The 12,431-nt window shown below is 29.1% G+C and overlaps 1 protein-coding gene across 2 annotated transcripts; it reads right to left on the bottom strand.

Moving 5' to 3' along the window:
* Positions 1–2,625: 2,625 nt before the first annotated feature.
* On the bottom strand, positions 2,626–12,057 carry LOC126866885 (E3 ubiquitin-protein ligase Su(dx)). 2 transcript variants are annotated; one of them, XM_050620875.1, is made up of 12 exons: positions 11,732–12,057; positions 11,323–11,458; positions 9,985–10,431; positions 7,461–8,505; positions 7,144–7,375; positions 6,709–7,022; positions 6,384–6,626; positions 6,144–6,303; positions 4,403–4,677; positions 4,107–4,332; positions 3,928–4,024; positions 2,626–3,807 (listed from the first exon to the last, which is right to left on the bottom strand). In XM_050620875.1, exons 2-12 carry the CDS (start codon positions 11,378–11,380, stop codon positions 3,635–3,637), a joined length of 3,270 nt encoding a protein of 1,089 aa, XP_050476832.1. In that variant the 5' UTR covers positions 11,381–11,458; positions 11,732–12,057; the 3' UTR covers positions 2,626–3,634. The 2 variants fall into 2 exon arrangements, with proteins under 2 accessions (XP_050476832.1, XP_050476833.1); XM_050620876.1 differs by having other exon boundaries at positions 11,884–12,057.
* Positions 12,058–12,431: the final 374 nt, after the last annotated feature.

The following is a 12,431-nucleotide window of genomic DNA, read 5'->3' as shown; positions in this document are numbered from 1 at the left end:
TCGTGAAACGTGAAATGAATAGCGAACGGTATTGTATACCTACTATACACCTACTACTATATACCTATGGTAAGCTTTGATTTATTAATTAGGTACAATTAGACACCCGTCGGATAAGTCGGAGAATCTTGTTCATCCTGTACTTACCGATGATGCGTAGGTTAAGATAGCGTTGACGGCGTCCCTTAACAACACCTTCAATTCTCTGTCCTGGAAGACTATATTACCATAGACGGGTTGGGCGTATTTCAACTTCGCGCCCATGGATGCCGAGCCTAGTAGGGCACCAAGCCGAGTATGGATACATAAATAAAAATTATTTGACATATATCTTAGATGGGTTATCGGGGTCTATCTTCGGGAATAGAATATCTCGGCCGGAATGGCGCATTGCATCGGAGAGAAGTGTCCTATGGAATACATTAAAGATCGGTGCTCGGGCCAATTCTGTAGGACTTGCCATGCGATGTCATCTTGCAGGTTTTTCCACTCACAGGTACAAGGATCACTGGCGGGGAACCATTCAATAGTCGGGACTCGACATGGTTCTCCATTAAAAAATCAAGGCTCTGGATGGATGAAACGTACGTCAAGATAGGGAATTGCAATTCGCGGATTCTATAGGGTCAACAGTTGATGAAAGAATATTAGCCCGATCTTACTTACTGACTCTTAACGAACGCGATGCGAAATTACATGATGACACTTTTCGTGACGTCTTGCAGATGTTCTGTATCAGGATTATGATTTTTCGATTCTTTATATACCATAAAAATATCAAAATTTCATGGTAGGGATGGATCATGAATTTATCATATGCATATATGAATATGATTTATTATTCACTTACGTCTTGGAGCTTCAAACTTATATGCAAATGTGCAGTTGTGGCTAACATGGTTACTTCCAAATTTTTGTTGTATACATTATACATATTACATATTTGATATATTAAAGTATAGTTGATGTAGGAATTGAAGTTGTTGTTTCTTATGTGTTTTATTGCGATGACTTCTGATGTGGAGCAAAAATTTCTGTTCTTCATTTTTTTGTTAGTTTTGGGTTCCAGTCTTATTTAGTAAATAAGGAAGAAAGAAAAGTGATGAGACTTACCTAATGTAATTAAAATTGCTCAAGATTTAGTTCCGTACATATATATTACAAATCTTGTAATTTTGATAATCTTGTGATGAGGTACACTATAATATCATGGTCTATCAAACATGATATGCTCACATGTGGTATGAATGATTTCTATCTGTGGAGTGCACTAGACTAAAAGCGCACGTTTTCGCTCTGTGGTGGATGCGTATATAACAACAATTTAAATAAAAAAAAGTACAATATTTTATTATAAAATACGAAATATACACAGGATAGATTTTACATATTTAATTTCATATATTTAGAAAAAATAGATATCAATACGTTTTACGGAATCTAAAGTATTTCTATACTTTTACATCCTCATTTAAATTTGGCAAAAGAGATTTTTCAATTATAATACTTCAAAACAGATTTCATAGTCATTTTCAAATTCTGCAAAGGACAGATTTTAAATGATAATATTGGGAAACAAATTATATCTTCTGTTTCTTCTCCTTTTAAAATACTTTTATTATTGTAAAAATTTTCACACAACCCAAAAATGATAAACAATAAATAAAATGTAGTTACATTAAAATAATAGAAAGTAAAGTATAAGTCCATTCAATTAAAAGTTTACACTTTAATAGTTTGAGAAGGTAACAGTAAATAGTTTCATACATTGTATACATTAAGTTATGAAACTTAGAATACACATTATATAGAAGTTATAATACAAGTATTTATATGTATTTTAAGTGATTTATCAATGAATGAGTAAACTTATTTTTTTTAATATTATTATAAATTTGTCATGCATTTATTTTGTATTATATTACTGTTCGAATACACATTCCATGAATTTAATTTGTGTGCACACATATACAATTTTATATTGCACGTATATTAAATGTGTTAATTCTTACATTAATTACAATATCTATTTGTACATATACGGATGCATACATGCGCACACAAATTACTGTTGAAAACATTAACAAATTTCATGCTTATAGTCCTAAGATTATAATATAAAGAATACTAGAATTAAAAAAAATTCAAACAGGTATATTGTAAATGTTATAAAAGAAATAGTTATAATATTAAACATTAATTTAATAACAATAATATACAAGCAAAGCTCTGGACATAAAAGTGAAATTGGACATTATGGACTGTTTTGAATCAAAAAACAAATAATTAAAAAATGTATCCCACCACTTTTATACAGACATTCAACAATTTGTAAAATATTTCTGTAAGCATAAATTTATAATTTATAATTGTATCATATCTTGAAATAAATTTATGTAAAATTCACTTTATATGTTAATTTATATAATAAATATTTTACAAATGTTAATTAATATTTCGCTATGAAGGCATTCAATTTTTGGATTCGGATTTATATTTCTTTAAGTTCATCTTTCCTGCTATATTTTTATGTGAACATATATAATAAATATCTTTTATTAATTTGATATCTTCAAACTAATGCTTTATTATCTGGGAACATAAAACATTATAAGCAAATAGAGATAGTCAAATATTTTAGTTTATTATCATTAATTTTGTTATATCACATTCTTACAGTGGTATCTGTTACAGAAACAACTGAAATTTATACATTATGAATATTAATAAATGCTAATAATTTAAAAATATTATTTGTAAGAATTAAATTCTCACGATAAAATATAGTATTTTTTCGTTTATAATATTTCAAGCAGTAAAAAGAGTTACTTGAAATGTAAGCTGTAATTATCAGACATTATTTTTTTATAGACTCATATGTTAAACATTTTATAAATTATCTAGTTTATGCAAATAGCCATTTTTGGATCTAGTATTTTTCATTTCCTAATGTATGTACAAAATTTTTTCAATACAGTTTTTATAACTACTTAGGACAAAACATGATCATTGAGTTGTCACATAAAATACAATATATTAATGGCTTAATATGTACAGCATTTGTTACTGTAATTTTCAAGCCCTTCCATAGGGACTGTTACTAAAATATCGTAGAAAGCATCAATATCTAACACTTAAAAGACAGGATATATTTTATCGTTATAACTCTTATTAGGACAGAAAAACACAAGAAAATAAAATAAAATTAATCTTTAAAAAATTAATTATTATAAGATAATTATTTTGGCATCTTTGCTTTCATTTTATTCTATGCATTGTTTATAAACTTTATTTTCTAAATATATACAAATTTGTTAATATTTTCTGTGCATTTCATTAATATTTTCTACGACTTTTACATGTTTAGGTTCCATTACAACATACATAAAATAAATGAAATATATTTTGAAATAAAACATTTTCAATTAAAAAGAATATAAGGATTTTTTTATAAAGATGTAATACAAACGTCTTCAATTCATTAATTTAAAGAAATTTCTTTACTTAACAATTGTATCTTGTTGTGTTGGGAACAAGATAAATAAAATCATTAAAACCTTGTACCACTATACTAAACTTGTCTTCATCGCTTCATAGGCAGTGGCATATTACGTTTCATAAGGTATATTTCTAATTATTCTTGACCAAAACCTTCTGTTTCTTCAATTGCATAGTTTAACTTTTCTACTAGTTGATCATAACTCTTATATGGTGGTAAATCCAATCTATTGAAGCATGTATGTGATCTAGGTAGCCATGTATCCTTTCCTACTTTTTCTATGCAAAATCTTTGAGGACCATTGCTCCCTAAAGAGAATAAAAAAAGAACAAAAACAAAAAAGATAACAAAAAATAGTTTCAAATGTAAATCACCTGATTTCTATAAATTATTTCATATTTATTTAGTTATTGATGTTTACTATTTACCCATTAGTTCTGCAAATCCTCCAACAGGTACTCGACAGGTACCAGTTACAAATTGCAAAAGTCGAGCTCGTTTTTCACTATCTGTTCTTGTTACAAACTGAATAAAATATATAAATATAATAAATGATATATATACTAAATAATATCTTACAAATAATTTTGTATGCATAATAACGAACCTGCCAAAACCATAAGATTTGTTTGCTATTTCGTGTATAATGTCTATAAATTGTATTGCGTTGCCAGTCTTCTACATCTATTTCTTGCATACCACAGAGCATAAGTTCTAATTCACGTTCATCAAAATATTTCAACCATTCCAATGGTACAACCGAATTGAAACCTTCCAAAAATGCTTTAGTTTGGTCCTCTATACCTCTGGTCATTCTCCATTCTGTCATTAACCTTATATAGTAATAATCAATGAATAATTATTTTTTAAGATGTAAAATGTTAATATTAATTATAACAGTACCTAATATATTCTTCTTTATTATCTTCAATAACTCTAATTTTGTCACCACCCTCTTTTAATTCATGATGTATTACTTGACCAAGAATTTCAAAATCTACGCTATAATACAATTCGAGACCACACTCGTCGATATTATTTTCTTTTATCCACACAAGAGATTTATAGAATTCTGGATCAATAGATTCTATATCTTTCATAACCAATTTCTTATTTAACATACGTTTATAAAACGGCATAGTGAAACCACTGTAGATAAACCGTCCATGATAAAGAGCCTACAATTAATGTATTTATATTTATTATATATAACATATTTATATATACAGGGTGGTTGGTAACTGGTGGTACAAGCGGAAAGGGGGTGATTCTACGCGAAAAAAGAAGTCGAAAATATAGAACAAAAATTTTTCGTTTGAGGCTTTGTTTTCGAGAAAATCGACTTTGAATTTTCGCTCGGTTCGCGTGCACTTTATCGCGTCTCGTTATAACGTATCTCACTGTAGATCGTTGTCTCGATTGACGTTATGTAGATAAACACTTTCAATGTGACCGCAGTGTTTTCCTACCTATTAACTTACTATCCGACTTTTATCGCTATCCACTATCAGTACCTATTAGTCTACCATCATGTCTACATACAGCAATCGGGAATATACGGACATGATACTTTCGTTAGGTGCGTGTGGTGATAACGCACCACAGCTGATCATTACAGATACCGGTATCCCAATCGTCGACATCCTGACAGACGTGTTATTCAAAGAGCAGAACGAACCCTTGGCGAATATGGTTCTTTTGAAAAACTTAGACGACATGGTGGTCGTCGACGACGCGTTAGTGTAAATGTTGAAGAGCAAATACTAAAGCACGTTTTGGAACATCCTGACATAAGTGCAAGAAACCTTTCTTTGCGGTATAATCTTAGTTGCTTCACGATTCTTCGAATTCTACATGAAAACAACTTACATGCTTATCATATCACCAGGGTACAAGGACTCATACCTCATGATAAGATTTCGCGAAAGGCATTTTGTCATTGGTTGCTTTAACAGCATGCCAACGATGCAGAATTTTTGTTAAAAATTTTATGGACAGATGAAGCGAAATTTACAAGGGACAGCATGTTCAATGTCCATAACATGCATAATTGGCAAAATGAGAATCCTCACTCTATTCTTGAAACACATTTTCAAGTAAGATGGAACGTAAACATTTGGGCTGGCATAATCGGACATCTAATTATTGGGCCATATTTTTTCGAAGGAAATGTAACGTCAGCAGCATATTTCGATTTCTTACAAAACAAACTACCGGAATTATTAGAAGATGTACCGCTGAGAACTAGAGGAAATTTAATTTTTCACAAGACGGTGCACCGCCACATTTTAGTCGTCATGTGACAGATTTTTTAAACCAACATTACCAAGGCTGGATTGGTAGTGCTGGAACAGTAGCTTGGCCACCACGCTCTCTTGATCTACAGTGAGATCCGTTATAACGAGACGTGATAAAGTGCACGCGTACCGAGTGAAAATTCAAAGTCGATTTTCTCGAAAACAAAGCCTCAAACGAAAAACTTTTATTCTATATTTTCGACTTCTTTTTTCGCGTAGAATCACCCCCTTTCCGCTTGTACCACCAGTTACCAACCACCCTGTATATACACTATATTATATTTAGCGTATATTAATTTCATTGATTTTATCAAATATAATATTATTAACAGTAGAAATTATCATACCATTGCTATAAATCTTCCAATGAATTTAAAATACTGTAAATGATCAGGATTGACATAAGATGCTGGATTGATTTGTAAGCTATAATTACTCTTGTTGGCATATTCAAATAAACAATACATTGGATTTAATACTTCATGACTCAACAGGAAAAACCATTCCCTGAAATCAGAATTTGTTTAATTTATTTTTATTCTTACAAAATAAAATTTTTTCCATGGAATTGCTGATTCAATTCTTACCTTGATACACCTCCATAATCTAACCCTTCTTCCCCTTTAAATATGATATATAATCTGCGCCTCAATGCAAAAGCTTCTGCATTCATTATTTGATGATAAGAATCTTCAAATAATGTCTGTCGATTGACACTAATTTTTATATGATTCGGTAATGCATTAGTTTGACACAAGAAGCGAAATTGTGATAATTTCCATCGGAATGATCTTTCATATGCTCTTGGTACACGATAAATACCTTTAGGACTAAATAAAAATATAGTAGTGAAGAACATAATAAGGCAAAAAGTTAAACTAGTAAAGATTGATAAAAAAAGATTACACAAACCCTTTAGGTGCTCCAGGTCTTGGATCCTGAAATGTAGTTGTTCTTGTATTATGATCTACAAAATATCGAACTCCATCTTCAGTTAATCGCATTTCCCAGCCATCTGGTAATGGTGGTTCATCAATTCCAGTTTCTTGTCCTTGCGTTCTTGGATCCTCCCATTGTGTAGTACGATTTTTATGATTTACATAATAAACTCTTCCTTCTGGTTGTTTACGTCTCTCCCAGCCAGCAGGTAATGGTCCCAAAGCATCATCATCATCGATTATGGATGATGTTGATGGTCCTGCTATAGCTGCTTGATTTCCATGTGCCTATATATACATATTAAATTTATTTCTATATTAGATTGTTAAATATCTATATTTTTAAAACTCAATGTAAAATATAAATAAAAATAAAATTATATATATGTTATAATTATTTATTACTTACTTGAGGATAAAGAAACCGTTGGTTACCTTGTTGTACCACATGCTGTCTTTCACCTTGCCAGTGTTGAAAATGTTGTAATCTTTCTGTATTTGGTATTTGCCATGTTGTAGTTCTTCTATTATGATCTACATAATAAATTCTGCCTCTTGGATCTCTACGAACTTCCCATCCATGTGGCAGAGGTTGTGGTCTTTCCCAAGAAGTGCTTCGTGTCATATGATCAACATAATACCTAATTAAAAATGTACCATAAAAAAGAGAATATTATATATTTTCTAAAAATGTAAAAATTGAATAATTTTTTAAAATAGTACAACCTTCTCCCATACATGTCATATCTCATTTCCCAACCAGGAGCTAATGGCTCTTCAGAATGATTAGTAGGACCAACTTCAGCAAGTACTATTGAAGATTCAGGTTGAGTTGACTGACCAGGTATCATAGTAGTTTGTCCTGTTAATGGAGCGACCCGTTGTACTACTCGGGAATTTGAACGAGTAGTTGTAGGATTTGTATATTGTTCAGTACGAGAAATTCTACGTGCATCATCCAAGGATAATATTGAAGATGGGTCTGAACGTGCGATTCCACGTCCATCTGTCATAAGAAACACTGTAGGTTGTTCTAAATGAGAACCATCTGATAAAGTAAATACTACAGATTGCTCTGTTTGAGAATATCCCTGACTATCAGTTAATCCAGAATTTCTAAGTTGATCTACTCTAGAAACTGTACATCCATCTACTAAAGAAGTAGTATCTTGATCCGTTCTCATAGTTCCATAACTATCTGAAAGAGGACCAGTTACAGATTGTTCTGTTCGAGAGTTACGTTCATTAGAAATAGGCTGGTCTGTTCTACTATGTGAACATATATCTGTATTAACTACAGTTAATTGATCTGATCTAGGTATTCCAACTGTTCCAGGTAATACTGTTGATTGTTCAAGTTGAGAAATATTACGACTTTCCGAGACAGAAACCTTTGGAAATAGTTCTGTACATGTACCAAATCTTCCATCTACTATACCAGATGTCGATACATGCTCTATTCGAGACATTTGACGTCCATCTGGTAAAGATCCTGTAAAACGTCCTGGTAATGTTACAATGGATTTGTCTGCAGGCGATATTGCGTGCCCATTTGATAATGAATGCGATGCAGCGGGCTCAATTTGTTCATTATTCTTATTGGCATTGGCCTGTTTACTTCCACTACTATAAGTAGAGTTCTGATAAACATTTGGTAATGTTCCATGAAATGTAGATGATGCAACATGTTTAGGTTCATGTAATCTCATGCGAGCACGAATCCCTCCATTAAGAATGCTACTATTACTAACAGCATCATTATTTGAAACACCTAAAATATGACTATGTTTGTACTTAAATTAAGAACAATTTCATTATTTATATATATGTGTATACATAAGATATATAATTAGAATATATAAAACTTGTTTTTATTATACATACAGGTGCACAAAAGTTTTATGTAATTTATATTATAAAATTATTCTGTATGGTTTTTTATTTCAGAAATCTATTACTTATTAAATACATAAAAACAAAACTCAGCATGTATGTTTAGTTTATATTTAAAATTATTCAATCATTTATATTTTACTATACATTATAAAGATATTTCAAGTTCAATTTTAAATAACTTAAAAAAGAAGACAACTCCTTTCATTCTTCCAAATTGAATAATGAAAAAATTTGTGTATTTTCTGATACTTTATTTAAATGCGAATAACACTTACTTTAAACATATTTTATTATAACAAATAAATAAAATATAATGATAATTTCTATACAGATGATTGCAATATCTTAAAAATAATTTATACTTTAATTTACACATATTACATTTGCATTTTGCTGTAAATATTATTTATTCATTACTAGATGTTTACTTATTTCTCAGTCTGTTAGTTCTTCCAAACCTACACTACTAATTATAAAGCAATAAGAACACCAACACTAGAAGTATCTTATATGTATATGTATGTAGCAAATATGTGTAGAATATGTAGAAAATATATTTTTTACGAAATCGTAATATAATTATCTATGATTCTCTATAAAAAAATTGATTACTTAGTGATTCTGAAATATTATACTGCAAATTCAAAGCCAATCATAGTATATCATACTACACTTGTTAATTTGATCATCATTGAAAAATTATCGTGAAGTTCTGTAAAGATGTGATCACATAATTAAATATTTTAGATGTATGTGTAACAGTGGAAATTAAATAACCCTATTCCTTATAAAATTAAAAGTAAGAATGCCCCTATTTAAAACATTTAAAGTAACTAACTTTTCCAAGAAGAGAGAAACATTTTTAATATCTTGTTTCATTAATTTATTGATTTTTAAAAATTAATATAGATGCTTTAAAAATTTTATTAAATTCTGTAATAGACAGCTATATTTGAAATGTCATATAATGTCATATAATGACATACACTACACATATTAGATCGCCCAAAAAGTTTCTTTCGTTTTATAAGGAAATAATGGATGCACAACATTTTCCGTCTTATAGTATTTTATCGAATTACGTATGATCCATTTTGTTCTATCAAAATAAAGATCACAACGTTCGACAGATTAGGTTTCATGTTTGTATAAAGGTGCATTGTTGTAAAAGACGTGTCTGTAAAAGAAAAACACTTTTCAGACAACCTAATAATACTTATTTAGATAATACTCATTATCCTGGTATTCTTTCCTTAAAATTTTGTAAAAATTTCTGTCTCATTTATCATTAGTTAAAAATTATTTATTCATTTATTATTTAAAGATTATTATATGCTTGATCTTAATTTCTTACCATCATAAGGCATACAGCCAGATTGCGTCTGACACGATAGTGATTCATTAATAGTTAGTGATGACGTATTTGGCATGTTAATTCTTAATCCATCAAATACTGTAATCAATTCTCCAACCTTACATAACTGAGAATCATGTTTATTTTCAGTCATTAAATCAAACGTTACTTCCATATTTTCTAATTTCCCATTATAATGAGATAATACTTGAGAAAGACTTATTTTTTTTTCTCCAATTAAAGTATCTTTTCGGAATGTACTGTGATCTAACAATCGAAAATGTAATTGCGAATATGGAGTTACAAGTATTGTAAATTCCTCGTTCCATTTTGGTTGATATGTGGATTTTGAAACTTCTGTCTTCCGAGGACTTTTATCATCAACAGAAAATTCAATGTAAGGATTAGGCTTTAAAAATGTAGAACTTCTTAATATAGCACCTTCAACTAAAATAATAAAATTTTATTATATGTACCTAAAACAGTATTAATATTTAAGAGTAATATTATATAATTTGTTTTTTATGTATTTTTCTAACAATTTTTATATGTTTAATATTTATCTGGTAAGTAATTAAAATTAAACTACATTATACTGTAAAATTATGACTGTTAAATTATGTAAATGTAAAACCATGTACATGTATATACACATATTCATATATATACTACTATGTATAGGTATTTGGACACTTCCTATATCTTTTAAATGCATGAATTGTCAAAACTGAAATTTTTATATTTTGAGTCTACTCTCTGTTCTTATAACATCCACCAAATTTTGTCTTGATTGGACATAGATGGTGCTTGAAACTTTATCCCAAATAAAGTTCTTTAATTTAATTTTTACCTTTGATCCTAGTACAGTATCTTAAATGTAATTAGTAGTATATGATAAGATTAGGGTAGGATAGGTAGGATGAAAAATACTTCGAGAGAAACACTTAAGATAGGCAACTAAGTGTATCTGTTCAATATTGAGATTTTACAATAATAATGAGAACAAGTGTTTCCAATCACATTTTAATAGTTTATGTATACTTTATGAAGATTCATGTATTTATTACAGATAAATGTGGAACTTGATTGATACATGTATATTCCTTGTTTCAGTTTTAGTTTAGCAGAACATTTGAATTCAGTTATGACAAGAAATAAAGAATTAACAATAGAGAAATATTCTCCTATCATAATGTTAAACATATAATAAAAATATCTATGTTCAGATTGGACTGCACCAAGTATTCAAATACTTATGCACGATAGTGCATGAACTATACAATACACAAAAAAATATGTTAAATATACATAACAATAAATAAGGATATAGAAACTTACTAGTAATGCTTAATTGGTGAAAACCAGACGATGCCACTTCTTCTTCACAATGAGACATTGTATACAATTTAGTATATTTTAATAAGATAATTTTTGAGAATTCATAATTTCTTAACTATTTATATGTAAGTTTTACCTGCAATATTTTATAACCTTAATAATACAATTAAGTATCAACACCCTTATCATAAGTGCGTAAATAAAAATTACAAAAATAATTTAAGGTAAAATTAAAGGACATTGTGAAAACAACTAGTACTATGTTAAAACAAAAGAGATACTTAAACCAGTATCATGAGTTGGTAAATTATGCTACATCAATATATAAATTACCAAAATGAAAACGTATTTCAGATATTTTATAATGGCGATAAACACTAAATAACATGTTGTGAAGAAATGCACTTACATATATAATTAGTAGTAAATACACACATTACCCATTAAATACAGTACAATACGATTTAAAAACTTTATCGTTTTCACATACTAAAAACACTACTGCTATTGGTATCCTTTTTAATGATCGGATATTAAAATACTCAAATAATTGTAACATACAGATGTATTTATCATGACTGTTACAAGTGTATCCAGCTCCAATGCATTGCCTGTATCTAGGATATTAACGTTTGTATGATAGAAAAGGTTCTTCCACACTCACAATTTTTATCACAGAACTTCGTTATCAGTAGGTCACCATCTTTTCACACATCAAAGGTAGGAACCTTTTATAATATGCAAATCACTAGGTATAAAAGTATAGCATGTGGATGCGCGCGCATATATTATGTATTTATCTCACAGAAAATGTAAACTGTATTAAGTCTCTATATTTCGAATTCCCTAGAATTTAATAGCATAAAATATGAATTTACTAAAAAAATAGTATATAATTCGTGAATGTTGGACATGTCAAAGTATTTATTTGTTATTAAAATAAGTTGTTGAAAATATTTGATAATATATATGTACATAAAAGAAGTAGAAGAAAACATAAAAATCATAATTAGGAAATTGTTAAAATATGTATGCCTTATTACGTCATTAAAATTATTATCAAAATGAAGTAAAATGATTGTTACTTTATATTAAAAAGAAGCATAATG

This window comes from Bombus huntii, chromosome 6, assembly GCF_024542735.1.
Source record: "Bombus huntii isolate Logan2020A chromosome 6, iyBomHunt1.1, whole genome shotgun sequence".
Taxonomy (NCBI): domain Eukaryota; kingdom Metazoa; phylum Arthropoda; class Insecta; order Hymenoptera; family Apidae; genus Bombus; species Bombus huntii.
This window is presented reverse-complemented; position numbering and strand designations above follow the sequence as displayed.

Bases quoted from the DNA above. Each gene is read 5' to 3' on its own strand.
- LOC126866885 (XM_050620875.1), bottom strand. From the start codon at position 11,380: ATGTCTCATTGTGAAGAAGAAGTGGCATCGTCTGGTTTTCACCAATTA. The intron at 8,506-9,984 runs GTAAGAAATTAA...GTCATATTTTAG, and splicing joins TGGCTGTATGCCTTATGATG to GTGTTTCAAATAATGATGCT. The intron at 6,627-6,708 runs GTTTGTGTAATC...ATTTTTATTTAG, and splicing joins AGACCTGGAGCACCTAAAGG to TCCTAAAGGTATTTATCGTG.